Source organism: Oncorhynchus clarkii, chromosome 1 (genome assembly GCF_045791955.1).
Source record: "Oncorhynchus clarkii lewisi isolate Uvic-CL-2024 chromosome 1, UVic_Ocla_1.0, whole genome shotgun sequence".
In the NCBI taxonomy this organism is placed as follows: domain Eukaryota; kingdom Metazoa; phylum Chordata; class Actinopteri; order Salmoniformes; family Salmonidae; genus Oncorhynchus; species Oncorhynchus clarkii.
This window is the reverse complement of record NC_092147.1, coordinates 73137234-73161445: the sequence shown is the minus strand read 5'-3', so window position 1 is coordinate 73161445 and position 24212 is coordinate 73137234. Positions and strand designations below refer to the sequence as shown.

The window sequence follows — 24212 nt, the reverse complement described above, 5'->3', positions numbered from 1 at the left end:
CCATAAGATGAGGGACAGTGTCTGACAGACCAATCAACCTGCACATGTACTCTACTGTATGCTTATTGTTATTGTTCAAGAAACAGAGAGAGAGAGAGATTCTGTGAGACAATAGTGTGAGAGAGAGAGAGAGAGGGAGAGATACTGAGAGAGAGAGATACTAAGAGAGAGAGAGATACTAAGAGAGAGAGAAAGATATGGAGAGAGAGAAAGCGAGAGAGAGAGAGAAACAGAGAGAAAAACAGACAGAGAGAGAGAAACAGAGAGAGTACGAGAGAGAGAGAGAGAGAGAGAGCGAGAGAGAGAGACAGACAGAGAGAGATACAGAAAGACAGACAGACAGACAGACAGACAGACAGAGAGCGAGCGAGAGAGATACTAAGAGAGAGATACTGAGAGAGAGAGAGAAAGATAGCGAGAGACTACAACAGAGAGAAACATTGTATTATTTACTACCATTTTTTTGGCAATATTGACACAATGTTTTTCATAATAATAATAATAATAATAATAAAGCAGCATGAATTTTAATTTGAACAGAGAGAGTACAAAAGAGAGAAACACAGAGTGGGAGAGAGACAGAGATACTGAGAGAGAGGCAGAGAGAGGCAGAGAGAGGCAGAGAGAGAGAGAGAGAGAGAGAGAGAGAGAGAGAGAGAGTGAGAGAGAGAGAGACAGCGAGAGAGACAGAGAGAGAGACAGAGAGAGAGATACTGAGAGAGAGACAGAGAGAGATACTGAGAGAGAGCGAGGGATACTGAGACAGCGAGAGATACTGAGAGACAGCGAGAGCTACTGAGAGAGAGCGAGAGATACTGAGAGAGAGCGAGAGATACTGAGAAAGAGCGAGAGATACTGAGAGAGAGAGATACTGAGAGAGAGTGAGAGATACTGAGAGAGAGAGAGAGAGAGATACTGAAAGAGAGAGAGAGAGAGAGAGAGAGAGAGAGAGAGAGAGATACTGAGGGAGAGAGAGAGATACTGAGGGAGAGAGGGAGAGATACTGAGGGAGAGAGAGAGATACTGAGGGAGAGAGAGAGATACTGAGGGAGAAAGAGATACTGAGGCAGAGAGAGAGATACTGAGAGAGAGAGAGTTCCGGAGTTCCAAATTGAGCAGCAGCTGCTGAAAAAATGAGCTCCAACAAATATTGAAATTTACATGGTTTTTAGAGTACATCGAAGAAAACAGCAAGACTGAATAGGAGACAAAACAAGCAACAAACAAAGAAGATACGCTTTTGAAAAAGTGACTGTTTTTCATAAAATTGTTGTTATCTTAACTAGCTGAATTGTTGACCAGTTCATAAGCAGTTGATAGGGACTCTGTTGTAAAGAAGCTAGCTGGCTAACAAATAATATCTAGTTAACAGATGAAAAGAAAGACAAAATAAGGACAGAAGATAAAAGGACATCAAAGTAAAACAGTCCCCTAAAGACACAAGAGACAATAATACAAGAAACAACGCTTCTATTGCAACATTGTAGCCAACATCACTAGCGTTGCTATGGAAATTGTTTACCTACCAGACATCCAAACGGAGAAAGCTAAGAAAAGTTTAAAAGGTTTGTTGATAGGACAGAACCATGAATGCCTGTTTGCAGATCTTATCAGTTGCAAAACAGGAGCAAACGTAATATTTAATACCAAACGAGGGCACATATGGAAAAGGGTTATTTGCAACCATTTCCCTTTCTCAAAAAAGAGAGGCATCAGCCAAGGATGTCAGATCAGCATTTTTGAAGAAGCTGACCAGAGCAACATGTATCAAACAGTAAACTTATATAATAATGGAACTGCATTGATACAAGCCAATGATTCAAGCCTCCAGGCTTTTGAGAAAAGGTTTGCTACTCTAAAAGCAGAAGCTGAACTCATCTCAGAAACTGGGGAAAAAGAAAAGGAGGGAGATGGAGAAAAGCAGGTCCCAACGGTCTCTGTGACCCAGCAAGAAGCCCTCAGTGTCCCTCTACCTACCTCACCTGCAGCAGACAGAGACAAGGACATGCCTACAACACCAAGAACACCTGCTATTCAAAGTTTCCACAACACCCTCTCTCTAGTCAAAGCAGAGGTCATAGAACTCAGAGAGAACAAGCTTCAAGAGGAGGACACTGTCCAGAAACTAAAATAAGAGATGAAACAGTTCAGGGAGGAGAGCAGAGCATCTATTGCTAAATTAGAAAGCAGAATGGACAAGCTGAGTCAGACAAATGATGACTTCAGAGACCATCTGAGCACAACAAGAAAAGAGCTAGAACAAAGAGAGAGGTACATTGACACCCTCAACCAGCAGCTAGTCATTATGTGCTCTGCATCTAGAGAACATGTCCACCAGCTTGGTACAACACAAGCAGAACCTGAGACCAGCATGGCCTCCACTACACAGCCTGATGACTCTGCACCAGTCTGCTCCAGCCCAGGTCAGCCAACCAGCCTCCCAGTCTGCTCCAGCCCAGGTCAACCAATCAGCCGCCCAGTCTGCTCCAGCCCAGGTCAACCAACCAGCCGCCCAGTCTGCTCCAGCCCAGGTCAGCCAACCAGCCACCCAGTCTGCTCCAGCCCAGGTCAGCCAACCAGCCTCCCAGTCTGCTCCAGCCCAGGTCAGCCAACCAGCCTCCCAGTATGCTCCAGCCCAGGTCAACCAACCAGCCGCCCAGTCTGCTACAGCCCAGGGTCAGCCAACCAGCCTCCCAGTCTGCTCCAGCCCAGGTCAGCCAACCAGCCGCCCAGTCTGCTCCAGCCCAGGTCAACCAACCAGCCGCCCAGTCTGCTCCAGCCCAGGTCAGCCAACCAGCCTCCCAGTCTGCTCCAGCCCAGGTCAGCCAACCAGCCCCCAAGTCTGCTCCAGCCAAGCCCAGGTCAGCCAACCACCCTCCCAGTCTGCTCCAGCCCAGGTCAACCAACCAGCCGCCAAGTCTGCTCCAGCCCAGGTCAACCAACCAGCCACCAAGTCTGCTCCAGCCCAGGTCAACCAACCAGCCTCCCAGTCTGCTCCAGACCAGGTCAAACTACCAGCCTCCCAGTCTGCTCCAGCCCAGGTCAACCAACCAGCCTCCCAGTCTGCTCTAGACCAGGTCAAACTACCAGCCTCCCAGTCTGCTCCAGCCCAGATCAGGATACCAGCCTCCCAGTCTGCTCCACCCAGACAATCACCCACAACTGCAATCCTTATTGATTCAAATGGGAAGTTCTTAGTCCAGGAAAGATTATTCCCTAGACACCAGGTGTGTAAGTTCTGGTGTCCTACAACTGACAGTGAAATGCAGCTACTCAGTAAGACCAGGATTGACACCCCTGACAACATCATCATCCACACGGGCACAAACCACCTTCATGCCAAAGGTGAAAATGTATCTGTGGTAGTGAGAAGAGTGGCAGAACGTGCATAGGCTATGTTCCCAACAACCAATATAGTTGTGTCCACCCTCCTACCAAGAAAAGACTTCCCAGGAAAGTTGATCGAAAAAATAAATCAACAGATCACTTTGGAGTGTGCATCACTGCTCAACGTCAGAACGACTCACCACCCCCACTCTGACATGTGAACATATATACGATAATGTACATCTTGATCAGGATGCAACACTTGGCAGGGACCCACACACCCATCACCCCAGCAGTAGAGGCCCCCCGCTCCACTTTCTGAAACAACAGTACCCCCACCATCCCCAGGAGAGAAGAGCCAGACACGGCTTATTACAGCACAGCTCTACAAGACCAGGCCCAAGACAGCACAGATTTACCAGACCCGCCTCAGGACAGCACGACCAGACCCGGCCAATCACAACACAGCTCTACTAGACCCGGCACATCACAACACAGCACTACTAGATCCAGCCCATCACAACACAGCTCCACTCGACCCGGCCCATCACAACACTACTAGATCCAGCCCATCACAACACAGCTCTACTAGACCAGGCTCATCACAACACAGCACTGACCACTACTCTAGAGTCGGGCAGAACACTGTCCTTCAGAGAAGTACACCACATGATGCAGTCCACACCATGTATCATTCAGATCATCAGCCTAGAACAATCAGAGATAGGAGAGGTGTGCCAACTACAGCTACTAATATGTAGACTACTGGGCTAGACAGACCCTTTAATTCACACACACACACGCACGCACGCACGCACGCACGCACGCACGCACGCACGCACGCACGCACGCACGCACGCACGCACGCACGCACGCACGCACGCACGCACGCACGCACGCACGCACGCACGCACGCACGCACGCACGCACGCACGCACGCACACACACACACACACACACACACACACACACACACACACACACACACACACACACACACACACACACACACACACACACACACACACACACACACACACACACACACACACACACACACACACACACACACACACACACACACACAGGGTTGCAGATTGCATTGCATTGTACTCATTTTTTTGTGCAATCTTATTCCATTCTTATTAACTTGTTTACAAATATTCTGTATTTTATTGGCACGTATTATAATAATAATTATATGTAATGGTGTGTATATATACTGTATATAGATATACAGTCGTGGCCAAAAGTTAAGAGAATGACACAACTGTTAATTGTCACAAAGTCTGCTGCCTCAGTTTGTATGATGGCAATTTGCATATACTCCAGAATGTTATGAAGATTGATCAGATGAATTGCAATGAATTGCAAAGTCCCTCTTTGTCATGCAAATTAAGTGAATCCCCAAAAAACATTTCCACTGCATTTCAGCCTTGCCACAAAAGGACCAGCTGAAATCCTGTCAGTGATTCTCTCATTAAGACAGGTGTGAGTGTTGATGAGGACAAGGCTGGAGATCACTCTGTCATGCTGATTGGGTTCGAATAACAGACTGGAAGCTTCAAAAGAAGGGTGGTGCATGGAATCATTGTTCTTCCTCTGTCATCCATGGTTACCTGCAAGGAAGCACGTGCCGTCATCATTGCTTTGCACAAAAAGGGCTTCACAAGCAAGGATATTGCTGCCAGTAAGATTGCACCTAAATCAACCATTTATCGGATCATCAAGAACTTCAAGGAGAGCGGTTCAATTGTTGTGAAGAAGGCTTCAGGGTGCCCAAGAAAGTCCAGCAAGCACCAGGACCGTCTCCTAAAGTTGATTCAGCTGCGGGGCACCACCAGTACAGAGCTTGCTCAGTAATGGCAGCAGGCAGGTGTGAGTCCATCTGCACCCACAGTCAGGCAAAGACTTTTGGAGGATGGCCTGGTGTCAAGAAGGGCAGCAAAGAAGCCACTTCTCTCCAGGAAAAACATCCGGGACAGACTGATATTCTGCAAAAGGTACAGGGATTGGACTGCTGAGGACTGAGGTAAAGCCATTTTCTCCGATGAATCCACTTTCCAATTGTTTGGGGCATCTGGAAAAAAGCTTGTCCGGAGAAGACAAGGTGAGCGCTACCATCAGTCCTGTATCATGCCAACACTAAAGCATCCTGAGATCATTCATGTGTGGGGTTGCTTCTCAGCCAAGGGAGAGGGCTCACTCACAATTGTGCCAAAGAACACAGCCATGAATAAAGAATGGTACCAACACATCCTCCGGGAGCAACTTCTCCCAACCATCCAGGAACAGTTTGGTGACGAACAATGCCTTTTCCAGCATGATGGAGCACCTTGCCATGAGGCAAAAGTGATAACTAATGGCTCGGGGAACAAAACATCAATATTTTGGGTCCATGGCCAGGAAACTCCCCAGACCTTAATCCCATTGAGAACTTGTGGTCAATCCTCAAGAGGCGGGTGTACAAACAAAAACCCACAAATTCTGACAAACTCTAAGCATTGATATTGCAAGAATGCGCTGCTGTCAGTCAGGATGTGGCCCAGAAGTTAATTGACAGCATGCCAGGGCGGATTGCAGAGGTCTTGAAAAAGAAGGGTCAACACTGCAAATATTGACTCTTTGCATCAACTTCATGTAATTGTCAATAAAAGCCTTTGACACGTGAAATGCTTGTAATTATACTTCAGTATTCCATAATAACATCTGACAAAAATATCTAAAGACACTGAAGCAGCAAACTTTGTAGAAATACATTTTTGTGTCATTCTCAAGATTTTTGGCCACGACTGTATATATATATATATACACACACAGTTGAAGTTGGAAGTGTACATACACCTTAGCCAAATATATTTCAACTCAGTTTGACATTTAATCCTAGTAAATATGTGCTGTCTATGGTCAGTTAGGATCACCACCTTTTTTTAAGAATGTGAAATGTCAGAATAATAGTAGAGGGAATTATTTATTTCCGATTGTATTTCTTTCATCACATTCCCAGTGGGTCAGAAGTTTACACACACTCAATTTGTATTTGGTAGCATTGCCTTTAAATTGTGTAACTTGGGTCAGACATTTCGGGTAGCCTTCCACAAGCTTCCCACAATAAGTTGGGTGAAGTTTGGCCCATTCCTCCTGACAGAGCTGTTGTTACTGAGTCAGGTTTGTAGTCCTACTTCCTCACACACACTTTTTCAGTATTGCCCACACATTTTCTATAGGGTTGAGGTCAGGGCTTTGTGATGGCCACTCCAATATCTTGACTTTGTTGTCCTTATGCCATTTTGCCACAACTTTGATAGTATGCTTGGGGTCATTGTCCATCTGGAAGATCCATTTGCGACCAAGCTTTAACTTTCTGCCTGATGTCTTGAGATGTTCCTTCAAAATATCCACATAATTTTCCTGCCTCATGATGCCATCTATTTTGTGAAGTGCACCAGTCCCTCCTGCAGCAAAGCACCCCCACAACATGATGCTGCCATCCCCGTGCTTCACGGTTGGGATGGTGTTCTTCGGCTTGCAAGCCTCCCCCTTTTTCCTCCAAACACAACGATGGTCATTATGGCCAAACTGTTCTATTTTTGTTTCATCAGACCAGAGGATATTTCTCCCAAAAGTACAATCTTTGTCCCCATGTGCAGTTGCAAACCGTAGTCTGGATTTTTAATGGCGGTTTTGGAGCAGTGGCTTCTTCCTTGCTGAGCGGCCTTTCAGGTTATGTCGATATAGGACTAGTTGAACTGTGGATTGGAGTGTGACTGTTTGAGGTTGTGGACAGGTGTCTTTTGTACTGATAACAAGTTCAAACAGGTGCTATTAATACAGGTAACGAGTGGATGACAGAGGAGCCTCTTAAAGAAGAAGTTACAGGTCTGTGAGAGCCAGAAATCTTGCTTGTTTGTAGGTGACCAAATACTTATTTTCCACCAAAATTTGCAAATAAATTCATTAAAAAATCCTACAATGTGATTTTCTGGATTTTTTTTCTCATTTTGTCTGTCATAGTTGAAGTGTACCTATGATGAAAATTACAGGCCTCTCTCATCTTTTTAAGTGGGAGAACTTGCACAATTGGTGGCTGACTAAGTACTTTTTTGCCCCACTGTATGTATATACATGGCCCCATTCATTAAATATATATATATATATATATTATTCATTCGTTTTTTTTCAATGTACTTTACTCAAACCAGTGAATATCACTTATTATAAATGAGATCATTAACTATTAGCTCTTGGAATATCCAGGGCCTATACTCTTCACATTTTGGTTATATAACAACAAATCCAGAATTGATTAAAACATCAAGGGGCAGGACATAATAATCCTACTGGAAACATGGTGTCGTGGAGACAGATACTCAGTGTCCCTCAGGCTATAGAGAAAGTTAACTTCCATCAATCAAACATAAAAATGCCAAACGGGGCCGAGACTCAGGAGGAATCATCATTTGGCATAAGCAGGACTTAGCACTGAATGAAATTAAAAAAGTACTAATCACATTTGGCTAAAACTTAACAAAGGTTCAATCTATTGTGACATTGATGTATGCATATGATGTATGCATATGTGCAGCTTCAGATTCATCATATTATGATGATCAGTTTTTTGACAATCTCCATAAAGAAATCATTCAAATTCAGGCAGAGGGTAAAGTGCTTCTTTGTGGAGATTTCAATGCAAGAACAGGTTCTGAGCCTGACTACACTGATGTGGGTGGTAACCACCACATATTTGGACACCCCTCCTTGTATAGTAGCCCTATTATAAATAATAGAAACAGTCCTGACCAAATATTGAACTCTGTCGAGCCTTAGGCCTGTACATGCTTAATGGTAGAAACAGAGGGGACTCTTTGTGTCAGTTTACTTACTGCTCAGCTGCTCTTGGGACAAGTGTAGTCGATTATGCCATCACTGACATTGACCCCTCCTTCATTAGTGCATTCACTTTCAGACCACAGACACCATTGTCAGATCACAGTCAGATCAACGTGTTTCTGAGGTAATTAACCGGCAATATTCATTCAAAAAAACAGCCCAATAAACTCTACAACATAAACCAATCCTACAGGTGGGGTCAAAACAGCCCAATAAACTCTACAACATAAACCAATCCTACAGGTGGGGTCAAAACAGCCCAATAAACTCTACAACATAAACCAATCCTACAGGTGGGGTCAAAACAGCCCAATAAACTCTACAACATAAACCAACCGTACAGGTGGGGTCAAAACAGCCCAATAAACTCTACAACATAAACCAATCCTACAGGTGGGGTCAAAACAGCCCAATAAACTCTACAACATAAACCAACCGTACAGGTGGGGTCAAAACAGCCCAACAAACTCTACAACATAAACCAACCGTACAGGTGGGGTCAAAACAGTGCAAATAGATTCATTGAAACATTGAACTCAAATGAAATGATGAACTCTATACAGTTCTTCAATAACTCACAATACCAAAACAATAAAGAAGGTGTCAATTCGGCTACTCAAGACATCAATTGCATATTCCAAAAAGCAGCATCGAAAGCAAATTTGAGAAAACCAAAGAAATGCAACTTCAGAAACAAAAAACAAAATGTTTCTGAAAAATGGTTTGATAACCAATGTAAAACAATTCGAAAACACCTAAGACAAAAGTCAAATGAAAAACATACAGCAAAACAACCCTATGAATTCTTTGAAACTCTGAAACAGTATAAACATACACTGAAAAATGCAAGAAATTGAATTATACCAACAAGACACTTGATGAAATTGAAAACACAATTGACCAAAATCAGTTCTGGGACATGTGGAACAACTTAAGCATGACAAAGCCACAAGAATTAGCCATACAAAATGAAGTAATTTGGAAAACGTATTTTGATAATCTAACATCCCACAAAAAGAATTACAGCAGAACCAATTAAAAATTCAAGAAAAATGTAACATCCTTGAATCAGTCATTAAAAACAAACAAAATCCATTAGATTACCCAATAACCCAACAAGAACTAAATGAAAAGCTTAAATCTATAAAATCAAAGGCTTGTGGTCTAGATAACATCAGAAATGAAATGCTGAAAAACAGCACACCCGAGTTGCAAAATGCTGTGCTTAAATTGTTCAACATGGTTTTAACTTCTGACTGCTTCCCTGATGTCTTGAACCAGGGGCTCATCTCCCCTATCCACAAAAGTGGAGACAAATCAGACCCCAATAATTACAGGGGAATTTGCATAAACAGCAACTCGGGAAAGGTTTTCTGTAGCATTTTGAATACAATAATTCAAACCTTTTCTCCAATAAAAAAAATTAACAAGTAAATGTCAAATTGGCTTTCTCCCCAACCATCACACTACTGACCATATATACACCTTACACACACTAATTAGAGAGAGAGAGAGAGATCCTGAGAGAGAGCTTTGGCAATGTTAACACATGTTTCCCATGCCAATAAAACCCCTGGAATTTAATTGAATTGAGAGAGAGAGAGAAACAGACAGACAGAGAGAAACAGAGAGAGAGTACAACAGAGAGAGCGAGAGATACTGAGAGAAAGAATGAGAGATTGCGAGAGAGAAACAGAGAGAAAGACAGACAGAGAGAGAGACACACAGAGAAAGATACTGAGAGAGAGAGATACTGAGAGTGAGAGAGTGAGACAGACAGACAGACACAGCGAGAAACAGAGAGAGTACAACAGAGAGAGAGATACTGAGAGAGAGAGATACTGAGAGAGCGAGAGATACTGAGAGACAGACACAGAGAGAAACAGAGAGAGAGTACAACACAGAGAGAGAGAGAGATACTGAGAGAGAGAGAGAGAGAGAGAGAGGGATACTGAGAGAGAGATGCTGAGAGAGAGATATTGAAAGAGAGAGAGATACTGAGAGAGATACTGAGAGAGAGAGTGAGAGGGAGAAACAGAGAGAGAGATACTGAGAGAGAAACAGAGCGAGAAAGAGAGCAAGAAAGAGAAAGAGAGAGATACTGAGAGAGACAGAAAGATACTGAGAGAGAGAGAGAGAGAGAGAGATACTGAGAGAGAGAAAGATACTGAGAGAGAGAGAGAGAAACACAGAGAGAGAGAGAGAAACAGAGAGCGAGAGAGAGAGAGATCATTAACAGCAGACTCATGCATTTCTTCAGTGAAAACAATGTACAGAGCAAATGTCAAATTGCCTTTTTACCAAATTACTGTATGACAGACCACGTATTCACCCTGCACACTCTAATTGACAAACAAACAAACCAAAACAACGGCAATGTCTTCTCATGCTTTGTTGATATCCAAAAAGCTTTCGACTCAATTTGGCTTGCTATACAAAACAATGGAAAGTGGTGTTGGGGGAAAAACATACGACATAAAAGTTATGTATGCAAACAACAAGTGTGCGGTTAAAATTGGCAAAAAACACATATTTCTTTCCACAGGGCTGGGGGGGTGAGACAGGGATGCAGCTTAAGCCCCACCGTCTTCAACATATATATATCAACGAATTGGCGAGGGCACTATAACAGTTTGTAGCACCCGGCCTCACCCTACTATAATCTGAAGTCAAATGTCTACTGCTTGCTGATGATCTGGTGCTTCTGTCCCCAACCAAGGAGGGCCTAGAGCAGCACCTAGAACTCCTGTCAGACCTGGGCCCTGACAGTAAATCTCAGTAAGACACAATTGATGATGTTCCAAAAAAGGTCCAATTGCCAGGACCACGAATACAAATTCCATCTAGACACCGTTAACCTAGAGCAAAAAAACAAAAAAAATGATACATACCTCGGCCTAAACATCAGCGCCACAGGTAAATTTCACAAAGCTGTGAACAACCTGAGAGACAAGGCAAGAAGGGCCTTCTATGCCATCAAAAGGAACATAAAATTCAACATACCAATTAGGATCTGGCTAAAAATACTTGAATCAGTTATAGAACCCATTGCCCTTTATGGTTGAGGTCTGGGGTCTGCTCACCAACCAATAATTCACATAATTGGACAAACACCAAAATGAGACTCCGCATGCAGAATTCTGCAAAAATATCCTCTGTGTACAACGTAAAACGCCAAATAATGCATGCAGAGCAGAATTAGGCTGATTCCCAAACCATCACATACAGAGAAATGAACCTGGAGAAGAGCCCTCCAAGCAAGCTGGTCCTGGGGCTCTGTTCACAAACACAAACAGACCGACACAGAGCCCCAGGACAGCAGCACAATTAGAACCAACCAAATCATGAGCAAAGAAAAAGTTAATTACTTGACACATTGTAAAGATTTCACAAAAAAACAGAGTAAACTAGAATGCTATTTGGCCCTAAACACAGTGACAGAATACAGAATTCCTGACCACCGTGACTGACCCAAAACTAAGGAAATCTTTGACTATGTACAGAATAGCCTTTCTTTTGAGAAAGGCTGCCATAAGCAGACTTGGCTTTCAAGAGAAGACAGGCTATGTGCACACTGCCCACAAAACTAGGTGGAAACTGAGCTGCAATTCTTAACCTCCTGCAAAATGTATGACCATATTAGAGACACATATTTCCCTCAGACTACACAGAAAGAGGGATACTTAGTCAGTTGTACAACGTAATGCCTTCAACTGAAATGTGTGCAGTGAGCTGCCTTAATCGACATCTACGTCTTTGGCGCCTGGGGAACAGTGGGTTAACTGCCTTGCTCAGGGGTAGAATGACATATTACTTGTTAGCTCGGGGATTCAATCCAGCAACCTTTCAGTTACTGGTCCAACGCTCTAACCACTGGGCTACCTGCCTCCCCACAAAGAATTCGAAAACAAATCAATTTTGATAAACCCCCATATCTTTTGGGTGAAATACCACAGTGTGCAATCATAGCAGCAAGATTTGTGACCTGTTCTCACAAGAAAAGGGCAACCATTGAAGAACAAACACCATTGTAGATACAACCTATATTTATTTTCCCTTTTGTACTTTAACTATTTGCACATCATTACAACACTGTATATAGACATAATAGGACATTTGTAATGTCTTTATCATTTTGGAACTTTTGGGAGTGTAATGTTTACTGTACATTTTTTATTGGTTTATTTCACCTTTGTTTATTATCTATTTCACTTGCTTTGGCAATGTAAACATGTGTTTCCCATGCCAATAAAGCCCCTTAAATGTAAATTGAATTGACAGAGAGAGAGAAACAGAGAGAGAGAGACAGAGAGAAGAGAAAAGAGCTGAGAGAGTAATAATGATGAGTGAGACGCATAAATATCCCCTCCAAAAATGCTAACGTTCCCTGTTACTGTAATGGTAGAGGTTAGCATGTCTTGGCGGTATGCATGATATTTTTCACTCATCCTTATTCACGATTCATTCAGGACTATCTGGAATCATGGTAGCATCCACATTAATGTAGAGGTGTTTAGAAACACATTCTATTCTTATTTACAATAAAAGTGACTCTAAAATGGCACAATACATTATTTACCATTCATTTCTATTAGGCACGAAATTAATCTGAAACACAACCAAATCAAACAGCAAATGCATCCAACAAGTTTGTAGAGTCACAATCTTGATGTTTTCATTGTTTGCTTTAAATATGGGACCAAATACTTAACTTTTCACTACTTTAATACACATTTAAATCCCAAAACATTTGGTCCCCTGAAATTGGGGAACTATGTACAAAAAGTGCTGTAATTTCTAAACGGTTCACCAGATATGGATGGAAATACACTCAAATTAAAGCTGATAGTCTGCACTTTTAACCTCATAGTCAATTCAAATTCAAAGTGCTGGAGTACAGAGGCAAAACAGCAAACAAATGTCTCAATACTTTTGGAGCTCACTGTAGATAGTATATAAACCAACAGTGTACCTTCCTGGGAACATTACTGTTTTACAAATCTAATTGGCAATGCAAGGGATTGCCTGTCATGTGCATACCTCTGTAACATCAATGAGTCTTTGAATGAGGAACCATCCATTGAAGTCAATAGTGCTGGACCCATTCTGTTAACACTAACAAAACCTAATCAAATCGATTCTGTAGCATGCATCGTTTAACTACCTGAACTTCTAGCAGCATAGACTTGCTTTAATGCCATCTCATCACTCTGAAAGTACAGTACTCCAGTACAAAGGAAGGCCCCATTCATAAGACACAAGCCTCTTTTGAGCCAGTTATGGTTTTAGGGCTAACGCTACAACATCAAAGAAAATGCTTTACACTTCCCCTTATTAAAACTGTACCGTATCACTATGCACACAATAAAAGACCAAGTCGTTGAAACAATTCCTATTAGAAGTCATGTTCTCACACTAATAAAACCTATAGTTAGTGCTAACTCTCTCCTCTCTGTGATATTTATGATGAATGTGGCATAGCATGATATTGGATGCTAAAGGCAACCTGAAAAGAAACCTCTTACATAGCACAACCCAGTAAGCCTTTCTTTATGGCTTACATACTGCCCTGAGGAACATCAATGTAGCTAGTTGCCAAAACCAAAATAGTGAATTGTCCTCATACATGATCCAGTGCTGCTTCACGTATGCCCTTAAAGCCAATCACAATATGGAGTATTTATGTGTTGTTATGACAACAACAGGACACCAAACAAAGCTGAAACAGCCTGGTGTTAGAATCATGCCAGAGGAGAAAAACTACAAGCATCAGTAGAGATCCTTCTCATCTGCGGGGTGGTATGGAGGTTAGATGGGGAATAATTTATACAAACATCCCCTCACCACCAGTCCCCCACCCAGACCCTCTCTGGCCCTCCTTGACCTGTATGTAATGGGAGGACTGTTTTGCTGTGCTAAGTGGGACCAGTTGTCCTCTTGAGAAGTGCTCGTCATGCCGTCCAAGGCCCCTGGTGAAGTCATCTTTCTGTAGGGACCTCACTGTAGGTGTGTGTGTGTGTGCCTGGAGGCCATTGAAATTATTATCCCCGATTCCTCCTTCCATCGCCAGCTCCCTCCCTCCTTACCTTGCCAAGTGATAACACTCTACAGGCATGCAGTAATGAAGCTGGGGCTAACTGGAAAAGGGGATGTTAATCATGACTGTTGGGCCCCACACCCCCATTTCAAACAGCCAAGCCGATTAAGTGGAAGATTGGGTAAACATTGGGCTGGTGGATCATGGTGAAATAATGGTAATTTGAAACCCCCAATGCTCACCACTTAAGCATGTTCTGTTAAGGGAGGGCGCTGAGGTGTGTGTGTGTGTCTGCGTGTGTGTGCATGTGTGTGTGTACAGTATGTCAATGTTTTGTGATATTTGCAGAATGAAATGTTTGATTTTGCTGCTGCAATTCAAGAAAATTTGCTGGACAGTTTTACAGGGAAAAAGTGAAAGCCCTCACGTAATATGCAGGGAATTGTTGTTTTTGCCAAAAAACACTGCGATCGCAGAATCCTGGAGGGAGTGGTATGTGTGAGTTCAGGGGGGGTCCATGTCCTCCCATCCCTCAGGAGCTGCAGAGGAAGCATTGGCTTAGGAGCCACTTTTCACCTTGGATTCTAGCTCAGAGCTCTGGGGATCCCAGAATGGGGACCTGGCAATTCTGGCTTTCAGTAACTGATCACACATGCAGGAACACCTAACAGGCAGCTGCGGAGAAGCATGTTCCAACTATCACCTTAGTAAACCCAGCACAGGGGCTTTAGTGAAGACATTTGATCCATCTGAAAACACACATGAATGTTCAGATCACCTCAAAGGGCCCTCAAACTCTACATTTTTGCAGGCATGTGTGCAGAATGCTCACACACACAAACACATCAACAGGTTTAAGGCAAAGCACATTTCAGAGTAGCACTACTTCTCAGCACTCACCTTTCAATAAGTATTTCAATTATTATAATATTCTCTCAGTACCTCAGAACAAGCTCTGCTCACCATCAAAAGCATTCTAAAGGTCAATCCATAAAACTGACCAGGGGAAAACTTGTCATACTGGCTGTATTTATGCCTGCTTGAACGGCGAATAGCTCAGATACACTTGAACACATAAAATGACCCTGGGGACCGATAGAACATCGCTCAGAGACGCAGAAAAATGATACAACTTTCCTTTAAGTGGGTGATGGTGACACTCCAATAGTGGCATGAAGAACGCTGGTGCTAAAAAAGTCCTCAAAGCTGCAACTGTCCCAATGATCACACACACACGCACACGCACTACACACGCGCACACCACACACATGTACCAAACCACAGACCGCATGTGTCTGTCAGATTCACTCTGCACAATGAAGTACTCTACCCTCTCCGTCATTCCTTTCTTTACCTCTCAGGTGGCATTTAGGCTCACCTAGCATTGCCCCACTATTGGAGCCCCCTAGCATGGACCTCTTTTCATCCAGCCCTAATAATGGCATCCAATTGAGAAGCCTGGCATCTAGCATGGCACCGTTCTCTGTGAGTGTGCCCATGGGGTTCTCACACTGCTTCCGGTGTGGTGATCTGTTCTGCTGCTGTGTCTAGTGTCCACTACAAAAAAACTCAGGTTCGGGAATAACTGGCTAATACGAAGCTTTCCTCTCTCTGTATGTTAGCAATGTACTGCAGAACTATGGCAACTAGGGGGTTTGTTACTCTGTCTAAGTAAGTTTTTTATACTGAAGAAAAATGTCAATGATTTTAATGGGTTACAGTTCATATGAGGAAATATGTCAATTGAAATGAATTCATTAGGCCCTAATCAATGGAATTCACATGACTGGGCAGGGGCGCAGCCATGGGTGGGCCTGGGAGGGCATAGGCCCACCCACTGGGGAGCCTGGCCCAGCCAATCAGAATGAGTTTTTCCCCACAAAAGGGCTTTAGTACAGACAGAAATACTACTCAGTTTCATCAGCTGTCCAGGTGGCTGGTCTCAGACAATCACGCAGGTGAAGATACCAGATGTGGAGGTCCTTTGGTTACACGTGGTCTGCTGTTGGGAGGCCGGTTGGACGTACTGCCAAATTCCCTAAAACAACGTTGGATGCGGCTTACGGTAGAGAAATTAGCATTGAATTATCTGGCAACAGTTCTGATGGACATTCCTGCAGTAGGCATTCCAATTGCATGCACCCTCAAAACTTGAGACATCTGTGTCATTGTGTTGTGACAAAACTGCATATTTTAGAGTGGCCTTTTATTGCCCCCAGCACAAGGTGCATCTGTGTAATGATCATGCTGTTTAATCAGCTTCTTGATATGCCACACCTGTCAGGTGGATAGATAATCTTGGCAAAGGAGAAATGCACACTAACAGGGATATAAACAGATGTGTGCACAAAATTGGAGAGAAATAAGCTTTTTGTGCATATGTAAAATTTCTGGAATCTTTTAATTAAGCTCCTGAAACATGGGACTAACACTTTACAGTACATGTTGTGTTTATATTTTTGTTCATTATATAATTATAGTGAATTAGATTTAGAGGAACTGTTTGCTGACTGACATTTATGTAGTCTTTTTTTCCTCCAACTGAAACATTGATGATAAATCGTGTGTGCGCCTTTCTTCTTTTTTGGCCTGCAATGACATTTGTGTATTTACAGATTATATGGTGACTCATAACAAGTATGTGTGTCAAAGTGGATAGACATTTTTGACCCATTTCAAGAAGCTAGGCCTATGTCCACGTCACTACTTCACAGGAGAGGCATTTGAAAGTTGTTGTTTTTTAATCTTTTTTGTTGTTGCCAGAAATGCCTTCTGGAACATGTCAACTACCATGTGACTTAATAACAAACTCGTAAATACTAATAAAATGGTTAAATCACGAGCCTATTTGGTTTAGCCACGAACAAATACAGGAACCTTCCCGCTAGCCATAATTGTCTGAGATAATAGATGGGCTGGACATGTCAAGAGATGAGTACGGATTGGTCTGCCATGTACCATGCTTCTGTCTACAGTATAACATGAGCTGCTCAGTATGTGTGGATAATCTTTTCTACCGCTGCTTTTTTAAAAAGATATCATGAATAACTGAAAAGGTTGCTGCACTGAAGTTAATAGCACTATCGACAAAGATCAGTGGGAAAAAGTTGTGATGGACTACTTTCTGGAGGACGATTGTGCCATGCTGACTCTCTCTGACTCTGAAAACGAATCAGACGATGAGGAAATTCCTGATTTAGGTAAAAACATTTTTATTGAACTAGACATTGTAGAGTCTTCTGATAAAAGTGATGGGGAAGAAACAGCGATCAAGTGTTGATGTCACGGAAGAAGTTGACTGAGTTTTGAAATCATTGGAATGCCCAGTGGAAGCAGAGAGATGATTGCCAAATGCGGAGAGAGCCGAAAAGAAAACACAGAAGGCTATTGTATAAAACGCCTGTCTCCGGATTACATCTTCCAACTAAGGGCAACTATGGCATCCATGACAGAAAGGGAGAAGAGTTCATCCATGTATATCCATGTAAGAGTCTAGCTACATTTTCAGATATTATATGTTTCTAATTTCGCCAGAAAGTCATTTTCATTGCAAGTTAAAACATACTGTTAGCTAGCTAGCTAACGTTAGCCGGCTGGCTAGTTAGCTAATGTTACGTGTATGATCTGTGTAGTAATATTATCCGTATCTCAGAAATCCATTTGGATTGCTAGTTATAGACTAATGTTAGCTAGCTAGCTAACATTGAATTCAGTTAGCTTTAGTTGCATGGTGCATGATAGTGTGAGTTGGGATTAGGGTTCATTGTTTAGCTAGCTAGCTACATGTCTAAACAATGCAAGTAACCATTTCACATTTAAACCTTCTGTATCCTGTGCACGTGACAAATATATATACACTTTCATTTGATTTGATATAGTGTGTGTTTACCAGAGACGGTAATGTGAAGAACAACATGACCTGCACCAAAGTCAGATTAGGATATAGGCCAAGGACTAGATGAAGTGTATTTTTACTTCTACATTTTTTTTCTCCTACTTTCACCACTTTCAGTCTTGAAATCTTTGGTTGTTTACTTCACTACCTTACTCATTCTATTAAGCACATCTAATCAAATGTATTGGTCACATACACGTGTTTAACAGAAGTTATTGAGGGTGTAGCGAAATGCTTGTGCTTCTAGCTCCGACAGTGCAGTAATATCTAACGTGTAATAGCTAACAGTTTCACAACATATTCCAAAAATACACATAAATCTGAGTAGGAATGAATTAAGAATATATATACGTATATGTCAGAGCAGCATTGGACTAAGATACAGTGGAATAGTATAGAATACAGTAAATACATATGAGATGGGTGATGCAATATTTACAAACAATTAAAGTGACTAAGGTACCGTAGTATAGTATAGAGTACAGTTTATACATATGAGATGAGTAATGAAAGATACGGAGACATTATTAAAGTGGCTAGTGTTTCATTTCATTAAAGTGGCCAGTGATTCCTAATCTATGTCTATAGGCACCCTCTGATGTGCTAGTGATGGCTGACGATGAGAGAGATGGCCTCACATGTGAGTCATTAAAGAGATGGGTGGGGCTAAGACTTAAGAGGGTGTGAACGATGCTGAATGGGTGTAGACAAAGAAGAGCTCTCCAGTAGGTGTACCAAAACATTCACGGCGTTACAAGTTTATCAACTTTCAAAGCAGATTCCCCCCCCCCATTGTTCCTCAACTGCAGTGTTTGATATACTATTTTCAAGTTGAGTCTCTACTTTTATCCAATGTAAAAAAAAACAGAATTTCAAATGTTGCTACATTGTACCGAATCCAGGTGGTGGGTCATATTTGTGAGTGTATTTTCTGCACTCACTTGTGCACTCATGTGTGCATGCATCTGTGTGTTGGGATCCATGTCAGGTCGTGTGTTTGTCTGTTTGTTCCCAGGGTGGTGCAGCAGCAGCGTTTGGCAAGCAGCAGGTAGCTAAATCACAAAGACAACTTTAATGGCCAATGACGGCTAACAGAGAGAGACACTGATAACTATGTCTCACAGTCCCAAGACGGCAACAACTAATGCCAATATGTCCCCATAATGTCAAAGACAGCCAATGAGCTGGGGCCTGAAACCAGGAAGACTATTCCCTCAATGGGTTTTCCAGAGGGAGGAGTGGCAACGGTGGCAGCCGTCAGCCATACATCAGCATTCCAGAGCATTCTGAGGGGTGATATGAGTTACATGCAGCGCTACACTCCTCAAGGAAAGTGTGTGTGTCTCAGACTGTGCTTCTGTGTGTCATTTGTTGTCCGGTCAGAGTAAAATCTTCAATTTCCCGGCCCCTTCTCCACTATTTTTGGACACAACCAAAGTCTGACTGAATAGATAATATCCTCAAATCTAATCATGGTAATTTGGCTCCCTCTAATTGTTTATTGAACTCTGGATAAATCACAAACCTAAAAGTACACAACCTTGTTTAAATCTATGTAGGCTAATTAGAATAAACAAGATTAAGAGTTTATCGGTCTGAAATGAAACAGCCATTCACTAAGAGGCTCTTATCAAAGCAGACCGACCTCCCACTCATCTTCACGTTGTTTGACAACCCTGTAGTAACACAGTAATTAGGATAATATCGCTCCTCTAGCTATGATTATGGTTAAGCAACTCAATTTATATTTTCTCTGGGATGACAGTCCAGCTTTTCTGGGAGGTCTTGGAGACTCCCCCTCATTTGACAATCACCACTGAACACAGTAGGATCCTACAGCCTCTATGGGAAAGAATGATATTCATTGTGATATGAACCCACAATGGCATTAAGTCTGAACTATCCTTTCAGTTAGCTCTAAATTGCAGGTGAGAAGGTGAACATTGGCAAACTATAAAGTTCTATGAGAACTTAACTGTATGATGTAGTCTAGACATTTTTTTAACCTTTATTTAACTAGGCAAGTCGGTTAAGAACAAATTCAATTTTCAATGACAGCCTAGGAACAGTGGGTTAACTGCCTGTTCAGGACAGAACGACAGATTTGTACATTGTCAGCTCGGGGATTTGAACTTGCGACCTCTCAGTTGCTAGTCCACCACTCTAACCACTAGGCTACCCTGCCACCCCATTGAAAATGAGACATCGATATCTTACCAATATTTCACGTTCGTTGATGATGAAGACATGCCAACTACCACTACGTTGAGGAGCTCAGGAGATATCCTGCAGACATCAAGGCATGGTTTTGCCCCATTTCAATACACACTATTCTCAAACTATTTTGTACACCCTGTTCAGAGCCAAGCAGGTCCCAGAGTGTAATGTTTGTGTGTTTCTAAAATAGTTTTAGTGGCCTCTCAGAGCGTAGCAGATGGAACGATAACACTGTCATTGCCATTTGTCTCTGCTGTAATGTTGAGATGATGGAGAATGAATAAACTAGGGTATATGTGGGGTTATTAGATATAGGCCTAACTTAACCCATCTTAACCCATATAATAGATACACTCACTAATGTTATAGTTCATGGAGGGACCATAGAAGTTGCTCAAACACAGGTTCATCCAGGTTACCAAATACCCACTACAAAACAATTTTTTATCCGGACTGTTTCTTAACTTCTCACTCTCTCTCTCTACCACTGACTCTGAGACAGAAAGGCTCTACTCAGGTGGATTGGAGAGGGAGGATAAGAGCTGTTCTGAGGCCAGTCCCGGTGGCTTAGTCCAGCTGACAGGCTGAGGCTCTCACTAGATCCTCTCTCTTATCAAAGGATGCATCTCACATACACTCTCACACTCCAGAGGTGGTTTGGTCACCTCAGCCAGCACAGCTCTAATCTCCTTAGTAGTATCTCTCTCTCTCTCTCTCTCTCTCTCACTCACTCTTTCACTCCCTCTCTCTTCTTGCTCTCTGTATGTCAGTCTCTCTCGCTCTCCTCTCGCTCTCTGCATCTGTCTCTTTCTGTATTTCTGTCTCTCTCTCTCTCGTTATGTCTCTGTCAGTCACACACTGATTTGAACATAAGCAGGCAATGTATGGTGAGCTAAACTCATCCACCCAGCACTGCTGTCACTTTCCTGCTATTGTCTCATCTCACTTTGCAGGAATCAATAGCCCCAGGATACACCTCAGTAACAAACCTCTCTCTCTTCCTCTAACACACACACACACACACACACACACACACACACACACACACACACACACACACACACACTTAAAATTGTTTTAGATTTGATGCAGAAAAAATGTTTTTGTAGCCTTGGGATTTCTGCATTAATGGGTAACTTGGATATAAAAGCTGAATTAAGCTTGATACCGTTTAACTCTACATACTTAGACTTTTACATTTTAATTGACATAAATGTGATACAGTAGCCCATGTATCTCCACTTCCAATGTAAACTACTGCAAAATAAAACTGTCAGCATGGCTGATGGCAAATTCAAATAGAGACTTACCATCATGTAAATTCAGAAGTGTGTTGTCTGTATTGCCCGTTGCTGTTGACATGGACAAGACATGAAAAACAATTAGAAATGCAAAGTTCGTCCAACGCCAGTTAGTCATTTTGCCCGATTTGGGAAAGAAATGCGTTCAGGGTGAATTATTGCACCGACACGACCATAATATGCTGTCCACGAGTGATTGACAGATACGGGATGCAAGCAGTAGAGTGGGATCAGCTCCGAAACAGAGGAAGAACAAGTATTGACTTCTTATAGCGGGACCACGAAAGAGGAGCTGTCAAAAACTTTTCATCCAAGCATGCTGAAATCCCTGCGTGTCGCACTCAAGGACTTGGCAGTAATGTCACCAAGACATTGACAAGTGAGTTTGAAAAATTAGAAGTAAGCGGGTGCGACAGAAAACAGAGAGAGAGATAGCCTACATACAAAAATCTGATTCAGAGACCAGCGTACTCTTTAACATCAGAGCCGCTACACTCTACAATGTCCATGTGCGCTTGCAAGGACTAGATCCGTTGGGTCCTAGCGCCGCGAGGGTCCTAGCGCCGCGAAGGTAAAATGCATCTTTGTAAAAAAAGAGCATCCAATCATAGAGTTTCTAAACCCAGAGGCGCAACATCGCGAGACTTCCGGGAACGCTTGCAAACAGACCCAGCAGACCAGGGTTTGGTCTTTGAGAAGTCAGTGAGACCAAAATAATGGTGTTCGAAAAAAGGTCCAGTCACCAGGACCACAAATACAAATTCCATCTAGATGCCATTGCCCTAGAGCACACAAAACAACTATACATACCTTGGCCTAAACATCAGCGCCACAGGTAACTTCCACAAAGCTGTGAACGATCTGAGAGACAAGGCAAGAAGGGCCTTCTATGCCATCAGAAGGAACATAAAATTCAACATACCAATTAGGATCTGGCTCAAAATACTTGATTCAGTCATAGAACACATTGCCCTTTATGGTTGTGAGGTCTGAGGTCCGCTCACCAAACAAGATTTCAAAAATGGGACAAACACCAAATTGAGACTCTGCATGCAGAATTCTGCAAAAATATCCCCCGTGTACAACGTAGAACACCAAATAATGCATGCAGAGCAGAATTAGGCCGATACCCACAAATTATCCAAATCCAGAAGAGCAGCTAAATTCCACAACCACCTGAAAGGAAGCGATTCCCAAACCTTCCATAACAAAGCCATCACCTACAGAGAGATGAACCTGGAGAAGAGTGCCCTAAGCAATCTGGTCCTGGGGCTCTGTTCACAAACACAAAAACACCCCACAGAGCCCTAGGACAGCAGCACAATTAGACCCAAGCAAATCATGAGAAAATAAAAATATAAGTACTTGACACATTGGAAAGAATTAACAAAAAAACAGAGCAAACTAGAATGCTATTTGGCCCTAAACAGAGAGTACACAGTGGCAGAATACCTGACCACTGTGACTGACCCAAACTTAAGGAAAGCTTTGACTATGTACAGTGAGCATAGCCTTGCTATTGAGAAAGGCCGCCGTAGGCAGACATGGCTCTCAAGAGAAGACAGGCTATGTGCACACTGCCCACAAAATGAGGTGGAAACTGAGCTGCACTTCCTAACCTCCTGCCCAATGTATGACCATACTAGAGACACATATTTCCCTCAGATTACACAGATCCACAAAGAATTTGAAAACAAACCCAATTTTGATAAACTCCCATATCTACTGGGTGAAATTCCAGTGTGCCATCACAGCAGCAAGATATGTGACCTGTTGCCACAAGAAAAGGGCAACCAGTGAAGAACAAACACCATTGTAAATACAACCCATATTTATGCTTATTTGTTTTCCCTTGTGTACTTTAACCATTTGTACATTGTTACAGGGAGAGCTGTGACCACACGGGTTTGTGACCACACGGGTTTGGAAAGAAGGCTGTTTGTTAATGCAATATTATCTCAGAAATTGTGTGATGGTTTGATTGGTTCCATCAAATGTTGTTTTTTTTCCTCGGGGGTTGAGGCCTCATTGTTAGGATTGTAAAATCTAACTGTTGTAATGAAAGAGGGCAACGCTCTGGGGTTATGTGTGGCTGTGCGTGTCGGTGGTTTGAGTGAGCACAGCCTCCTTCGTTATCGACGCATTGGGTTGACAATATCAAAGATCCATTCCAGACGGAAGTCAGGAGTAGTGATGGGCAAGCCGGATCGTTCGGCTCTGTTCACCTAATTTGCTCCAAAACGGCTCTTCGCTCAGAAGTGCAATTTTTAAAATGAAAAATCATGAAACATACAACATTTATAATGTAAAGCTTGAACAGTTGCCTACCATTGTCAGATTGTGAAAATTACAATTTTACCTGACTAAGTTAAATCGCTTGTTAAATGAATGACTCTTTCACAGATGCGATTCAGTTCCTGACGCTCACAAAAAAGCCATTCAAAAATACCCGTTTGCTCACTAGTCAGCAGGACTTTGAGATTTAGGTGTTAACCACACTACATCCACTGGGCATCTACTGCCATATCAAGGTCACTTGATATGT

At 42.6% G+C, this 24212-nt stretch overlaps 1 protein-coding gene across 1 annotated transcript in view; it reads right to left on the bottom strand.

Moving 5' to 3' along the window:
- LOC139417420 (disintegrin and metalloproteinase domain-containing protein 12-like) overlaps nt 1-22052 on the bottom strand; it is a 150773-nt gene extending 128721 nt beyond the window's left edge. Inside the window, exon 1 of the mRNA XM_071166701.1 lies at nt 21677-22052. Coding sequence (XP_071022802.1) covers nt 21677-21785 — 109 coding nt within the window. The 5' untranslated portion in view covers nt 21786-22052. The remainder of the gene's footprint in view (nt 1-21676) is intronic.
- Between the last annotated feature and the right edge of the window lie 2160 nt (nt 22053-24212).